Source organism: Pan paniscus, chromosome 9, assembly GCF_029289425.2.
Source record: "Pan paniscus chromosome 9, NHGRI_mPanPan1-v2.0_pri, whole genome shotgun sequence".
Classification (NCBI taxonomy): domain Eukaryota; kingdom Metazoa; phylum Chordata; class Mammalia; order Primates; family Hominidae; genus Pan; species Pan paniscus.
In genome coordinates, this window is record NC_073258.2 from 33643584 (window position 1) to 33661644 (window position 18061).

Here is an 18061-nt window from a genome sequence, read left to right on the forward strand (position 1 = left end):
AAAATATATTCGGTGCAACAGTTAAGTACACTGACAGCTTGAAGATTTCAGAGATCATTTTGAGAGAAACTTTTTTTCTAGCTCAGAAAATAAACCTTACATTTTAAGCAGAAAATGGTACCTTAAAGAAGATTCGTCCTCTTATTAGTCCATATGGAATAGGTCCATAGCACCTGGAATCTGTAGAATTCTGTAGATTGTCACCTTCTAACCAAACATGACCCATTGGCACCTAGAATTAGAGAAGAAATGCAGCCTCTTAAAGATAAAACCTAATTTGGGTACTATAATTAAAAAGCATGTCATTCAGAGGTAGGGAGGAATGTCCTAAGGCTCTCTTTTATAGAATAGATACAAATCCTAATATTGCATTTTTGCTTTTATTTCTTGCACAATAAAGTAACTTTTACTAAATATCAAAGGTTTCAACTTTTTTTTAAAAACCTATCTTTTTTTGTCATATGGTTCCCAAATATTAATTTGTTATACAAACCCCAAACTGAGGTTATAAGAGATCAAAACAGTGTGACAGGGTCATTAATTTAATAGACTTCAAAAGAGATCATTAGGATGCTGACTGAAAATGCGCCCTTGTGTCTCAATAACAGCATAAGCAGGGCAGCCACTCACTCAGCAACATCCTGGGGCCAATACCAAAGCCAAACCTATTAGAATGCTCATGATGAACTAAATGGTAATTGATTGTGACATCAATTACAAATAATCTCATCATTTTATTGGAGTAGGCTTGTCAGAATTCTAATTAACATCCCTGTTCTGCCTTTGTACAGGCCATATCTTCAATGCATTATACTTCAATAATGACCATGAAGAACCAGAAGGACCTATTATAAAATCATCAGTTGTAAAATTAATGATGGTGACCTTCTCCTAAATGAAAAGACTATCTCCTATAATGTTCTATGTATAAACTGGTAAATAACAAGATTTTTACTCAGTGACAATCATAAGCATATTTAGAACAGAATACATTGTTTTTTTTAAGCCACCTGCAATATGAGACATTTGCCTATTTCTGTTCAATGTAAACTAAAAAACTTACTTTCCAGCAACAATCTTTAAAATTGCTTTTTAAAAGTTTTTATTTTACAGTTTTGTTATCTAAGACAGTTGAATTATTGACCAGACCAAAATGATCTATGTATGGGGAAGGAATTTATTTTCACTATTCTTTTGACTGGTTTTACTTGTAAACCTTTTATGAAGAAAAATACACTACTGGGTTTAATAAGAGATAATGCAACTTTTTTTTTTAATCACAAATTACTTTCTTGAAAAGTAAATGTATACAAGAATGTAAAATTTGAATTTCACTTACATAAGCGATTTTAAGATTCTGGAAAGTCTTATGTACAAATATTTGCCAAAAATCTCCAAATTAACTCTGCGTTTAGATACATTTAAACGTTAAATCTATTTGTAGAAAAAGGACATAAGTTTACTGAAAGAATATCAGAAACTGTATGATCATTCACTTTTATTACTGGAACTAGTTTGTCCAAGGGCCAATAGCAAGGCCACTTCCTTGCTATCTAATAAAATAGACATATGTGCAGTGAAGTGTAAGACTGCTCTAGTAGGAAAGTGTGTACATCACAGTCATCAAAAAAGGAACAAAATAGTGAATTTGGAAAAGCCATATGTAATTAACATTCTGAAGTGTTACTTTGATAAAGCTATAAGGTGAACATCTTTCGTGTCTAAATTTCCATAGTTTCTTCCTAAAATGTGTTTTTTCCTGAGTTCTAAAAACAGGTAATATATATGAATAAATAAAACCATGTAGTTATGGACACCAGTAAAAGTAAAATTAAAACATTATGCAAACTAATAAGGCAACTATCAACAATCTAGGGATATCTTTGTCTGACCATCCCATTGACGGTAAACCAGGATCAGTGGTTTCTACATTCCATCTCTTCATGAAGCTTTCCCTAAACTTGCCTGCCCATACCAACCTGATTGTTTCCAGCACTTAACACACAAAGTCAGCCTTGCTTGGGGCCCTACATTATAACCTTTAATATTTTTAACCTGCTTGGCTTTTCTGCCAGTTTTTACTATTTTATACCAGAATAAACCAACAGGCAGTAATGCCATGATTTGACTTTTATTGCATTATAGTTTGGTGCAAAAATAACTGTGGTTTTTGCCGCAAAATACATTTAATGGCAAAAACCACAATTACTTTTGCACCAATCTAATAGATTTTTGCCAATATGTATGGCAAAAAATGATACCTTTGTCTTATGAGTGAGGCTGAATCTTCTTTTCGTGTGTAAGAGGCATTTAATTCCTTCTCTGTGATATCTTTTTGCATGTCTTTTGCCATTTGGCTACTGGGTTGATCTCCTTTTTTTCCCTCATTTCATAAGCACTCTTTCAATACTAGGGAGATTAGCCCTTTGTGGTACAAATAGCAAATATTCCCAGTTTCTCATTTCTGTTATGAGCCTTTGCTTTCATGTCTTCTGAATTTTGAGTCTTTCTTAGAAAGGTCTCATGGTTTCTTCTTTTACATTTAACTATTTTATTCTTTGGGAGTACATCCTGACAAATGGTTATAAGGCTTGGATGAACGTTTTTAATTTTTGTAAATAATAACTAATTTAATACCTTGGTAATATTTTTCTGTGCATTTATTTGATTGTTGGCAGTGTCGAATATTATTCTGTGTGTTTTCTGATTGAATTTAATATCCAGTGAATAGTCTGTGCCTACTTTTGCATATATTAGTCTTTGGGATCTCAATTTTCCTATCTATGTGTATTTCTTATATAATACAAAGATTAATACATTTATTGCAAATATTTTTCCCAATCTATTTTTTGTCTTTTTATATTATGTTCCACAAAGTTTTTAGTTTTTTATGCAGTATTTACTTTTATATCCATATGCTTTTTAAAAGATGATTTTAATTATTTACAGTACCTAAACCAAAAGTGGAACTCAGATATTTGCTGGTGGTTAAATACTTGTAAATAGAAATTCTTTGAAAGCACAATGATAACTGCCATTAGCTAGGTCACTTTTGTAGCAGTTATGACCTGAGTTTCTTTCAAATTAGCGACATCATCTCTGGAGTAATTTTTGTTTTTTGAGACGGAGTCTTGCTCTGTTGCCCAGGCTGGAGTGCAGTGGTGTGATCTCGGCTCACTGCAACCTCCACCTCCTGGGTTTAAGCAATTCTCCTGCCTCAGCCTCCCAAGTAGCTGGGATTATAGGTGCCCACCACCATACCCAGCTAATTTTTCTATTTCAGTAGACACAGGGTTTCACCATGTTGGCCAGGCTGGTCTTGAACTCCTGACCTCAAGCAATCCACCCGCCTCAGCCTCCCAAAGTGGTGGGATTACAGGGGTGAGCCAGTGCGCCCAACCATTGCTGGAGTAATATAATTAACAACTACAGAAAGGAATCTTCTAAAAAAAACATCTAGAACATATGACCAGGAGCCTTTCATTTGATACTTAAAATAACCTGTGAAGTACTAAATTTGACATTTAGTCAAGGAAAAAGAAATAGGTTCAAATATGAGACATGCTAACTCCTCATTACCTGAAATCCATACATGTTAATGACCATGCATCCATTTACAGTAAAGGGATTGCCTACATCTCAGACAACACTTCATGTAAAGTACACAAATCAAGGAAACAGCTTCATCACTGATGTTACCTTTAATCTAACAAGATCTCTATAAAACAAGAAAACTTCTACGTACAGATCTTTTAAAATTAAAGCAGGCATCTTTGCTGATCCACCTCTATAAGTTGCAGGTTGAGTATCTCTTATCTGAAATGCTAGAGACCAGAAGTGTTTCAGGTTTCAGATATTTAGATTTTGGAATATTTGCATATACACGAGATATCCAGGGGAAGAGACCCAAGTCTAAACATGAAATTCATTTATGTTTCATATACACCTCATATATATATAGCCTGAAGGTAATTTTATACAATATTTATAATTTGTCCAAGGAACAAAGTTTTGACTGTGTTTTGACTATGACTCGTCATGTGAAGTCATATGTGGAATTTTCCACTTGTGGCATCACACAGGCACTCAAAAAGCTTCAGATTTGGGAGCATATTGGATTTCGCATATTCGGATTAGGGATGCTCAACCCATGCTCAGTTTACCAGTAAAAAAACATAATGTTTGCAATTACTCCTCCTTTTAAATATATAATTATTTTTGGTATGGGGGAAAAGAGTGAGAACTTTATTTCACTTAAAAATCAATTTTATAGAGGTATATTTTATATACAGTAAAATGCACCTGTTTTAAGTTTTGACACACGTTTTGAAAAATGTACATACCCATCTAACCACAACCACAATGATACAGGATGTTTCTTCCATGCCGAAAAGTTCCCTCTGTTCCTTTGTAGTCAGTTCCTATCGCCATGCCTAGACCCAGTCAACGAGTGAACTGCTTTCTGTTACTAGATAGTAGTTGTGCCTGTTGCTTAATTTCATATAAATGGAATTACAAAGTACCTATTTTGTGTCAGCCTTCTTTTGCTTAGCAAGTTTTTATGATTAATCTATGTTGTATGTAAAAGTCATTCATTTTTTACTTCTGAGAAGTATTCCACTGTAAACCACAATGTTTATCTATGAAACTGGAGGTGGATACTTGGGTTGTTTGCAGTTTGGTGCTAGTAAAAATAAAGCACTGTGAACATTCATGTACAAGTCTTATTTCTTTTCAGTAAGTATCTAAGGGTGGAATTTCTGGGTCATCAGTAAGTCTATGTTTAACCTTAAAGAAATTACCAACCTTTTTCAAAGTGATACTATTGTATACTCCCAACAACCAATGTTATCACTGTGTTCCTGTTGTTCCACAACCTCTCCAGCACTTGGTATTATCAGTTTTTAAATGTTTTGCCATTCTAGCAGGTGAAGGATATTAAATTGTGGTTTTAATTTGCACTTCTCTGATGAAAGCATTTTTCCATTATGCATACTAGTATTATCTTCTGTGAAGTATCTATTAAAATATTTTGGCCATTTTAAAAATGGGTTATCTTCTTATTCATTGTACCAGTCCTTTATTTACCATGGATACAAGTCCTTTGATGGGATTGCAAATATTTTCTCCCAGGCTGCATCTTTTTAAATGATGTTTTGACAAGCAGAAGTTTTTAATGTTGCTGAGGTCCAATTCATACTTTTTTTCCTATTGTGTTTCGTGCTTTTCGTGTCCTAAGAAATCTTTACCTGCCCCCAGATTATGAACATATTATACTATATTCTACAAATTTTATAGCTTTAGCTTTGATTAGGTATGTGATCCATTTTGAGATAACTTCTGTGCATGATGTGAAGTATTTGTTGCATCTGTTTTTGTTTCCTTTTTTCCTCCTTTCTATTGGATTATTTTTCTGAATTTTTTCATTTATTCAATTGCCATATTTAACATAGATCTTATTCTTGAAGTTGTTACTCCAGGGTTTACAATATGCATCATTAATCACAGTCCACCTTTTCTTCAGGTATAAATATCTTCACATATTATACCACTTCATGTAAGGTAAGAAAGGAAAGAATTTCGCAGCAGTATATTTTCATCCTCATCAGTGAATACAGAATTCTGGATTGACAGTGCTTCCCCACCTAACACTTTAAAGATTTCATTTTCTTTTCTTGCTGTTTTTTATAATAGATCAGCAGAAACTCCTTGTTCTCAGTTGTATGTAATATATTTTTTCTCTGGTTAAGATTTTCTCTGTCTTCCCTGGTTTGATTTTCTTTGTATTAGGCCAGAACTTCTTTCTGTACTTCTTGGATCTCTGATTCATCATTTTGGACAAAATTGGAAAAAAATATATAGATCACCTTCTCTTCTACCCACTATCCTGGGGCATCCATAGCCTTCATGTTAATCTGCATGACCTGTCCTATGGGTTACTCTTTTTTTTCTCCCAGACTTTTTCCTTTCCTTCAGTTTGTAAACTTTTAATTGCTGTCTTCAAATTTCCAGATCTTTTCTTTTGTAGTTTCTGATCTACTAAAGACCACCAAATGTATTCTTAAGCTCTAAAAATTACATTTGGTTCTTTCTTATACCATTTATTTCCTCAATATGTTCATCTCCTCTAGATCCTCAAAAATAGTTAGAATTGGTGTTTTAGAGTGCTTCTCTGCTAATTCCATAATTTCCGTCATTTCTGGGTCTATTTAACTGATTTACTTTTGATTATGTGTTACATTTTTCTGCTTCTTCACATATCTGGTAATTTCTGATTAAACTGGACACTCATTTGCTGAGTAGATTTTGTTGTCTGTTTTTATAGAGTGTTGAATGTTGAGGAAGTCTGGTTTCTGTGAGGTAGTTAAGTTAGTGGCAGTCACCTTATTCCTTTCAAGCCTTGTTTATAAGCCTGCTAGGTTGGGTCTTTATCTTACATTTTATTCTAAGGGCTATTTTAGTCCTACCGCTAAGATTTGATTTTTCCAGAGTCTCTACTGAATGTTCTGGATATCAACAAGATCTGTCCACACTGGCTGGTCAGAACACAAATGTCTCTCAGCTCTGTGTGAGTTCTGGGACCTTTTTGGCTTACAGCTCCCCAGCAGTCATTCATTCCTCAGTCTCTTTAAGTTTCACCATAAGCAGGCACAATTTAGTATTGAGCCCAAAGCCAAGGGAATATCTACGTAGATTTCTGGAGATCTTTCTTTAGCTCTTTGCTCCATGGTAGTCGGATTTATAAATCCCAACCACTTAAGCATACCTGTACCCCAATCTTTGTCTCAACTCAGCAAAGACCACCTGTGCTTTGCTTGACTTTCCCTCCTTGTACTGTTATCTGAAAACTGCTTTAAGACGGAAGTTGGGGCAAGTACAGGCTTATTTTGTTTCCTTTCTCTCAAGGATTAGTTTCATACTGCCTGCTATGCAATGTATTAAAACAGTAGTTTCACATATTTTTGTCCAGTTTTCTAGTTGTTTATGGCAGGAGGGCAAGTTCATGACCAGTTATTCCATCACTGCCAGAAGCAGATGTTCAAATTACATAATTAAAAAAAAACTTTTTTTTCTTTGAGACAAAATGTCACTCTCTCGCCCAAGCTGGAGTGCAGTGGTGCAATCCTGGCTTACTGCAACCTCTGCCTCCTGGGCTCAAGCGATTCTCCTGCGCTCAAGCGATTCTCCTGCCTCAGCCTCCTAAGTAGCTGGGATTACAGGCATGCACCACCATGCCCAGCTAATTTTTGCATTTTTAGTAGAGATGGGGTTTCAACATGTTGGCCAGGCTGATCTCAAACTCCTGGCCTCAAGTGATCTGCCCGCCTCGGCCTCCCCAAGTATTGGGATTACAGTCATGAGCCACTGCGCCCAGCCTTAAAATACTTTTTTTTAGCATACTTGGAACAATATGAAGAGAATCATTTCAGTGAAGACTAAAATTTTTGATGTGTGACGTGTGCTTTGGCATCTCCATCTTGCATCCCCTTCAGTGGAATCTCCTTTATGTTTTTACCCTTTCCTATCAAAACTCTGGAAAAGATTTGCCAAACTCAGCAGGCAATTATGTACAAACAAGGAAATTCACTATGGTATTTTCTGCATCTCAAGACTGGCAATGGCATAAATGTTCCTCAGTAGGCAGAGGTTAAATAGAATATCTTTCTTTTATATATTAGTAAACAGCCAGTAAAAATAAATACATAAATAATGGAAAGATTTCCATGAGATAGCCAGAGGAAAAAATAAGTTGCAGGGCAATGTGTATAACTGTAAAATTTTTAAAATATATATTTCTAAATATACATTTTTATGACCAGTGCATACTATTTAAGTAACTTAAAGTATACATATGTATATATACACAGAAATATATGTGTATGTGTGTCTTAAAATACAAACTGCTTAACCCTTTTGGTGATGTTCATACTTTTAAAAAAGGGAGCATCATCCTTCATGATGCAGGTTAGGGGGAGGCTTGTTGAATTTTTTTAAAAGGTGTTTCAGGGTTGGGCTTTTTTTTTTTTTTGTCTTTGGTAGTGTGGAAAGAGAGTTAACCTAACCTTTAATCCATATAGTAGGATATGCTTCTTTGTACAGTACAAGTAAATGACTTGTCATTTACTTCACAGTACTGTCATCAAATCTACAGATGACTAAAATATTACTCTAGCCAAGAACACATTTAAACAAACATACAGTAAAACACATTTTTTGGTTTGGGTCTGAAACACAACACCTGACTTCCCTGATATGGAATGAGGCAAGGAACAGAACATTTTCTTTCTAACTTTAAACACAGTTATTGTCTGTTAGATTAACCTACTAATTGTCAGTAAGTTGAAAATTCAAACCAGATAATAGAAAAAAGAATTCTATAGCAATATTATAATAATAAAATATGAAGAGGATAAAATGGTAGATTAACATGTATTTTTCTTTCCTTTTTTTGTGGTCACAGAGACAGATAATAAAATGTGTTTTTTTAAAAGCTATGATAACTTTAAAACTAAGGCTGAAAACCACTCTAATAAACACATTTATAGTAAATGTTTTACAAATGGCCCAAAATGGAAATGCCTAATTCTATCTCTTTGTTCATTACGTCTCATAATCAAAACTTTTAAGTTGGATTAATTTTGTACTCTTGTAAATATGCTATGCCATTTTGAATGAATGCATAAGACTGAATATATGAATATACGTTTTCATGAATGCCATAAACTGTTTTAATTTTGCCCAAACCTGAATTCTCCATGTGCCTCAGATATAGCTAACTTTACAGCTAAATTTTAAGGCATTAAAGGGACCTTTAAATCATTCTTGTTTTTCCTTTCTACGTCAGAGGTTTACTTCCTGAGCTAGGTTTACTTCCTGAGCTATGATAAAACCTAATCTCAGGGCTGGACAAAAGAATCAAGCCTCTAGTTCTCAGCTATATTTACTGAGGTCTAGTTAAGTGCCTCCTTTTTAGCACAAACAACAAATGTAATTGCCTCATGGCCTGCGGGTGTCCATTTAACAAAAGAGGCTTTTGTGGAGGCAATACACAGGTGTTACCTTTCTTGATTCAAGTGAAATCTGATGAAACAGTCCACAATATCAAATAACACATTTACTAAACTGTAATCAAATTCATTTATTTGATTAGGCAAATAACATCTAATTAAGAAAAGTTCTGGCTAAAAAATAGTTGTATGTTTGACCTTGAAAAGTTTCAAAAACCAGAAAATCCTAAGAACAGACTGATTTTTAATTAACACTTTATTTGCCATATATTTTATAGTTTACAACCAGCAATGGTAGGGTTTGCATTGGCCCTACCTATTGCTCGTACTTCTTTAATGGTTCTAAAATGACCGCAAAGAAAACAAAACAATAGTCATGAAAGAAACAAACAAAATTATGACGCAAGGTGAGGAACAAAGTTTTTAGAATCCTTTTTTTAATGATTATTTTTTCATTTTCCTGTAATGTACAAGAAAAAGAGCACACATTTATGAAAGCAATCAGATAGTCTTTTTTTGCTTCTATTTAGTAAAAACAAATGACTGATAGAGCAACGATACTCTAGTCTCAAAAGTATTTCATTTTGCATGTGTTTCAAAGATTTTATTTTGTGTCTAATGGAATAATCAGTGGGCTATAAAATGCATAATACCCTTGCCTATGAAAAAAGTCTATATGATGAATGTATATTAAAAAGATGTCATTTTAGTCCAATAATTAATATTATGTAATTGTTTTTTATCTTATTATCTTACAAAAAAGCAGTATCAAGTTATTATACCTACTATGTGGCCACTGTATATTCTGCTTAATCATGACTTACGTAACCAAAGTGTGGCCATATTAAGATCCTATGCACACGAACTATTAGAGATAATATTTGAAAATGAATAATTTATTAGTATTTTTCTAAAAAGATCTCATAAAACCCAATTTGTTTGAGTCATGTAACAGCAAAATTGGAAGCACCATCAGTAAATCGTTGTTTACCCTTCCTATAGTGCCAGCAGAAGCTATAAACAAAAACACATGTAAAAAAGTGAAGAATTAAATTCTGAGATACAATAAATAGAAGAGACTTTTAGAACACAAAGGTGAGAAAACATTAATTTTTAAAAATGCGAGTGTCTGAAATGTCAGTTCTGGGTATCTCTCAAAGCAAACTCAAGGAACAGTTTTACTTATTTTCATTGTCATTCTCCTCGCCCTAACTACTTGCCCACATTCTGTCTACCTGAGCTAATTAAGGCCGAGGAGTATCTGGAGTCCTGATAGAAGTGTTTCCAAATGCTAGATGCATAATAAAGGGATTGTAGAGACCAGGCACAGAATAGTTAATACACTGACTATTTTAATACGTACTATTTCTATATGGTCCTGCTTCCTTTTCTCCCTTTTAAAATTCAGCCTCATTGCTGTCCTATCTACATCATTGCTGGGAACTGTTATTGCCCTTCCCTTCTTAAAAATGGTGCCACCTTACATTCATAGCCAGTCATCACCAAAGAGGAATTTACACAAAAGTTTCAGTAGGCTACACCTATAGCATTGGGGTTTGAGTAAGGGGTATGCTTTTTACTAACAGTCTCTCTTTCGTTATTGAGCTTTTCCCTGCTGAGTAGGTTTAAAGCTTAGTCTAAGGCTTGACTTGCTCATTCTCGTGGCGATTGCAAGATAAGCTCTTTCATCTTCTCCCTAAGTTCTCAATACCTCCATCTAGCCTGAATAGTAACCTCTGGTGGGCTGTTTAGGATAGTGGTTAAAAATACAGTCCACACAGTCACACATAGTCCTGAGTTCCAAATACAGCTTTGCATACTAGTTAAGCACCTTGGGCAAGTTATTTAAACCTCATCTATACAACTGAGACTAATAAATACCTTACAGAAATACTATGAGAACCAAATGAAACAAGACTCCTGGCACCCAGGAAGCAATCAGTAAGAGCACTTACTAGCAGCTGCCACATTTGCCAGTGTGAATTATGTCTATTGGGCTTTCTTTGTCCCTGGTTTCCTAGGCAGTCTACCCAGATCTCTGCAAAGTTAACTGTGCTTTGCTATTTTACTTTATGTTTCTGGTTATTTTCTTTTACACTATATTCAATTATATAGCTCTGGTGTTACCCAAGTCTTTGACTTGAATCCAATATAATTAAAAATGTACATTAATTATGAGTACGTACATCAATTATGCCACCTAATTTAATGAAATTCAGTTAAGATAAAATCATCCTAGATTAGCAGTAAAAACTAACATTTCTATTCTTTTTTTTTTTTTTTTTCTGAGACAGAGTCTTGCTCTGTTGCCCAGGCTGGAGTGCCATGGCACGATCTTGGCTCACTGCAACCTCTGCCACCTGGGTTCAAGCGATTCCCCTGCCTCAGCCTCAAGAGTAGCTGGGATTACAGGCATGCGCCACCACGCCTGGCTAATTTTTGTATTTTTAGTAGACACAGGGTTTCACTATGCTGGTCTCGAACTTAAATGGGCATGCTCATCAAGCAATGTTTATTAAATATTGAATGCTTAGGCCCTTATCAAGCATCCACTTCTTCAGAACCATTTACCAACTAGTCAGAATGTAGGAGATGGAGAAGAGGGTTGGGACTGAAGCCAGTTTATAGGCCTTTCTATCCATGCCTCCCAATACTATTGTCCCAGTCTTTTATCTCTGTCTCTTTGTAAATACAATGTTACCTGCTATTTTGAGATTTGGATTTTTAAAAAGCACTTTATATTCTCATTCTAAGACTATCTCTGCACTTTCACTTTAATACAGCTTGATCTATATACTTGCTTTCCTTCCAAAGGATGAGCCCAACTTAATTCAACAAAGGGTATTTCAGACTGTAGTAGAAAATGGTGTTAAGTATTACAATAATGAGTTTTCTCATGCTCTCAGAAAAACAGTTCTGAACAGTAAATTAGATGCATACTGTACACAGTATGTACTAATATGTTTCCACCAAAAGTTTTATTCGTGGCACTCCACTTAATTCTTTCCCAAATCCAAACTCATCCTATATGGATTTATTGCTACAGATGAATCTCTGTTGCTCTTTTCAATCTCCTGTTGTTGCTGTACATAGCTGCTTCACATAGAGATTGGCCAGAAAAACAGATTTATATCTGAAAGGGTATTAGAAATAGATTACCAGTAGAAAGGTTGCCATACTTCAAAAAAGAAATGATTAAAAATAAATATGTAGGTATTTTTGTACTTGATGTTACTGATGCATTTTTTTAAAAACAGGCATTGTTGAATATATTTGACAGACTTCTCCTGCTTGTGTTTTACTCATCGAAACACAACTCTAATGTATCAAACCCAGCAGATTATTTAGAATAAAATCTAGGTTTGTGAATACAAAATTGCAAATTAGGCAGGTGGATGACAGATGAATTTTTTTTTTTTTTTTTTTGAGACAGAGTCTCACTCTATTGCCCAGGCTGGAGTGCAGTGGCATGAGACGGATGGCATTTTTTAGTGATGATGCATGATACAAAGAGAATAGCTGAAGATCTTTAAAAAGTAAGAATGATCTAGGGCTAAGCGCATCAAAACACTGTTTTGACTAGGAGACAGAAACAGACTGTGGACATCAAGGAGGGAATAGCAAAGCATCCAGATGTCATCTGGGGAAAGCAGTACTTTTTTGCTACTTGCTGTAAAATTTAATTGCCACAGTATTAATTTAAAATATAATCTACCTTAATCTTATTAGTAGACTTCTACACTTGTCCAAAATTTTATATATCTTCTTTCCATTTCCCAAATTAACATCTCCCCCAACAACCCTATTTTATTGTACCACCCACCCTGTGGCAAGAACTAACAACTTGGGTGTCATTTTTAAGCCTTTCAATTCCCTTTCTTCCAGCATCCAATCTTCTCTAGATTATTTCCTTAATCTTTCTGCAATCTTTGTACTTCTTCCTATTCTCGATGTTATTATCTCAGTTATGCCTCACTCACAGCCTATTAACTGGTCTCTCTGCCTCCAGGCTCTCCTAATCCTAGCCATCCTCTAATAGTCTACACTAACATCAGAATGGCCCCACAGAAACTAAATAAAAACTAAGCCTGATCATGTTATTCCCCTGCTTGAAACATAAAAGGAACTGAGCCTTGTTTAATTCTTATTTTTAGGGATGGGGTCTTGCTATATTGCCCAGGTTGACTTTGAGCTCCTGGGTTCAAGCCATCCTCCCACATAACAGACTACCATGCTTGGCTTATACCTTTCATTTTTATCTCTTCTTACTACTCATCCCTCCTACTACATGTGCCATACACTGGAACTCTTACTTTTGGCAGTTCCCCAAAAGCACAATGCTGTACTTACTTCTAGGCCTTCAGAATATGCTGCTTTCTTTGACTAACTCCTACTTACCCTTTAAAACTTCAACTCAGGTTTCACTTTCCCATTCTGGAAAAATCCCATCTAACCCAGTCTGGATAAATATCCTTGTGTCTTATCAAAGCACCTGTGCCTAATTCTATTATACTATACTGTAATTTCATCTATTCCTCCAACTTAACTATAACCTCCTAAAGTTACACTGTCCAATATGGCAGCCACTAGTCATATATGTGGCTATCTAAATTTTAAAATTACGTAAAATTAAGAATTCAGTTCCTCAGACACACTAGCCATGCTTCATGTGCTCAACAACCATGTGTGCCTGGTGGCTACCATATTGGACAGCACAGATACAGGATATTTCCATTATTTCAGAAAGTTCTATTGGTGTTGCTGGGGGCAAAGATGACTACCCTAACGTGTACTGGCCCTCAAGTAAGTGCTCAGTAAGTGTCTGTGGAATTAATGAATGCACACATCGAAAAAGAAAGTTGAGAGGTTAATGTCTGGTAAATTTTGTATACTCCTATAGCCTCCTGAAAGCTATTTAAGTCTTCTCTCCCAGTCTACCCTTAGATGTCCCCCCTCCCAAGTCCAGTGGTCTGGCTGCTTCTGAGGCAGCCTCATTAAGGAAGATGTGTGAGTGCTAGGATTGGTCTGGGGTCAGAAGTCCATTATCGGTCTCGGTCTGTGTCCCTAGACCTACTTTGACTTTCCTTACACTGGGAAGTCAGGTCAAATTTCAAGTCTCTTTAGACAACAGAAGGTTTCTCTAATCCTTCTTGCTTTCAAGAATCATACATAATGTACACAAAGTAGATGAGAATCTTAAGTTGCATCGAAGAATTTTAAATTACCTATAATTGTAAGTACTTTGTTAAATACTGCTTAGTCTCCTTTTCTTGTTAGCTCTGCATTTGTGTTTAATTGGATACAAGCACTAGCTGTGCCATGCTAAGTGATTTATACACTTTCTTAAAGTAATTATGAAAATTCTGTCCCAGGAGGAAAACACTCTAACGTCCAGATTGGCAGTGCAATAACTTGTAATGCCAATATTTTCTTGCTAATTTAACATCTTTAGCCATTTTATAATATGCATACCTGCTTTTGTATCTATTTTTCCTTTTTTTCATTCTTGTTTTAGGTAGAGAATTGTTTGGTTTGGTGAGAATATTTTTATGGGCTAAGATTAAGTTGTTCACAAAAACCTGTCAAATTTTAATTACCCAAAGTGGTAACATCAAAACTTCATTTACTTGCTTATTCCAAAAGGGAGTTGAATATATTTCACTTACTCAACAGCAGTTTTTCCAGTAGATCTAGTAAAGACTGTTATAGCACCCGGGCGCGGTGGCTCACACCTGTAATCCCAGCACTTTGGGAGGCCGAAGCAGGCAGATCACTTGAGGTCAGGAGTTCGAGACCAGCCTGCCCAATATGGTGAAACCCTGCCTCTACTAAAAATACAAAAATTAGCCGGGCATGGTGGCAAGCGCCTGCAGTCCCAGCTACTCAGGAGGCTGAGGCAGGAGAATTGCTTGAACCTCGAAGGCAGAGGTTGCAGTGAGCCAAGATTGTGCACTGCAGTCCAACCTGGGTTGACAGACTGAGAATCTGTCTCCGAAAGACAAAAATAAATAAATAAAAAAGATTGTTTTAGATTAGGAAGCCACATCACACTTGGAATATATTCTCCTTACTACCAACAGAGTTTGGAGTCTGGTTCAGATGCTTTCACTGAACACCTGTGTTACAATTTTGTTCTTTAATTTTTGCAAATGACTTTTAAGCAACTTTAAAGTACAGAAGTCCCAGATAACTTGCAGATAAAAATACATATAATATTTTCATTTTACTCAACTGTATCCTGCCTCTCTAGATTCATACCAATGGCACTAACTTTCTAACTTTTGAGGGGTTAAAATATTTCCAGGTGAGCAACACATACAAATTTCAGGACAACCTGCTACTCTTTCAACAGAGATGCTGATCTTCATATATACATCTTTTCAAACATATAAAAATAAAATATACACTACAAAATAAGATTATTATAAACTCCATATTACTGTTAAACTAAGCTCAAATTATTCTGAAAATATTCAGAGAACACATCAGAAAACACTTTAAGTCTAGGAGCCTCAAAGATTATTCTTTAGTGTTGACATCTGAACAAAAACACTTCAGACTTGTAAACAATGAGTGAAATTTATCTTCAGAATTGTGTTAGCTATAGAATGAAAAAGTCACGTCACCTCCGCAGTGAACTTCACTTTAGCAAAAGAGTAAACATATTTCCTCCATATCAGCTGCAATCAAGGCATTAGCAGTATGCCATGATTGATTATCCTAGGAGCCGTTGCTGAGAAATGGATGTGTAGCACAGGTTTTTATCACTATAGTCTGCAAAAAACAAGTCGCTTGTTTAGATACCCTAGTTGTAATAAGTGACATTATTAGGCAGTTCTTCTATTTAAATGACATAAGGATTTAGTATATCAGCAGCTTATAATACACAAGCCCTTTCAATCTGATGATTCCTCTCTCTACAGAGAAGTACTTTTTTCTGTTTATAATACAAGTGGTAATAGAAGACCAGATGGTTGACTTTTAGCTAAGGGAAATGACATTTAAACAAACAGAAAGACAGCATTTAGAATATTCAGGGTTTCGAACTATAACCTAAATACACAGTACACATTAAAGGACTATTAGTGTTAACTATATAAAGTGACCATTTTGTAATGCTAATTAGTAAGATTGTTTCTTAGGTTGTCCATCAGTTTTATTTAAATATTTTCTAATACACGGTAAAACAGCTTTATTATTGCCATATTGTTACATTTCCATTTTAATACACTATACCACCAGTACATCCTGATAACACTTAATCAGTCCTTTCTGAAATGTAAAATTGTCTCTACTTCTTACATTTCTGCCAGTAATAATGATGATGTTATTAACATACTCTACAATTCACAAAGAAAAACATAAGAAATAACTACATTACTTATTCACCTCCCATCACTCTGATGTGGTAATGGATTACTATTTGGTGAACAATGTTTCACCTTTTGTGTATAACGCTGACATCTATGGTACCAAAGACAACCAAAAACCTTTAAATTAAATAGCCAGATATCTTTGGTAGCCCTCAGATAAAAGTAAAAACATGATTTTTCTAATAAATACAGATTTGTTTCCTGTAACAATAGCAAAAGACTGCTATCCACTAACCACACTAACCACAGAATACACTGAAATTTTCATAATCATATTCTATTAATATGTCTATTCTCAATACAGGGTAGCTACTATGGTTAAGACATGAAAATTCAATAAATAAGGTTTTAATTGAAAGACTTAAAAAATGATTCTTCATTTTACAATAAACCACAGAAAATCCTAGAAGGAGAAATTTAGAAACTTCAGGTAACAACTTTACCCATCGTTAAGCCAATAAACCAATAAAAGGACCAAAAGAACAAATTATCTGTATAGTAGTTAAATATGTCCAAAAGGCACATGTATGACTACAGAAATGCAGAAACTCTTATTACCACACAACCTCATTAGTAGGCAATGAATGTTGCAAGGGCAACTTAGCCTTCATCGTAATAAAACCACCATAGCATTTCAGGGGCACCAAAGCTTCCTTCAAAATGAGAACAAGGTAAGCCCAGCATACCTCAATTCCCCCAATACTTTAGGAGACTTAATCTTAACTAAGTTCAGTATTCCATAGTGATAAGTCAATTCAGAGCCTGGTGAATTTTTATTCTGCTTAAAGAAAGGCCTGAAAAATATGCAGTCCTAAATAGAAGTCACTTAGGAAAAGAAACATTTAATCAGCACTCTGCTCTCCTGGTACGCCGTAAGAGGAACATTCCAATATTTTCTACAACTTTCACCTGCCATTGTGTAAGGTGGTCAGGTAGTCTTACCACTGGAAATAGCTTAGCTTTCAAGTCTATGAAGACCAGAATGACCACAGATTGGCCAGTTCAGCAGCGTGGTAGGCTCCATGAACATCTTCTGAGAAGTTGTAACATCACGCATTTACTTGGGAGCAAGTTTGCAGTAGAAACTAGTAGAAAAAAAGGAGTAGAAGTAGAAAAGAAACTAGCACCCTATTCATATATATCTAGATCTGTCCACCCTTCAAGAATTTTAAAAAATCTACTAGATGCCAAATCACAGTTGAAATGATATGAAATCAACTGCGATTAAAATGAGTCCCTGTCACCAAGAATCTTATGCTCTAGATCAGGGGGTCAGCAAACTTTTCCTGAAAAGGGACAAATAGGAAATAGTCCAGGTGTTGCAAGCCATATAGTTTCTGTCACAACTATTCAACTTTGACATTTTAGAGAAAGCAAACACAGACAACAGATAAATGAATGGGCATTATTGTGTTCCAATGACACAATAATTACAAGAAAGGCAGCAGGCAAAACGATTATGCAGGGTCTTACAGGCCACCATAAGGCCTCTGGCTTTTACTGTAAGTGAGATGGGGAGCCACTGGGGTCTTTAAGCAGAAGAGTGACATAATTGCTCTTAAAAAGCATCATCATCAAAAAGGATGACCTTAGCTGCGGTGTGGAGAGTATCAATGGAAAGGGTAGAGATGCCAGAAAATCGGAAGGGTATAAGCAAAGAAAACAGTTCAAAAATTATTG

At 35.3% G+C, this 18061-nt stretch overlaps 1 protein-coding gene across 8 annotated transcripts in view; it reads right to left on the bottom strand.

The window, feature by feature from the left end:
- IMMP1L (inner mitochondrial membrane peptidase subunit 1) overlaps window positions 1-18061 on the bottom strand; it is a 77332-nt gene that overhangs the window by 937 nt on the left and 58334 nt on the right. For all 8 annotated transcript variants that reach the window (XM_008955880.5, XM_008955879.5, XM_008955878.5 and 5 more), the window contains one exon: window positions 122-232. In XM_008955880.5, the coding sequence (XP_008954128.1) occupies window positions 122-232 (111 nt within the window). The remainder of the gene's footprint in view (window positions 1-121; window positions 233-18061) is intronic.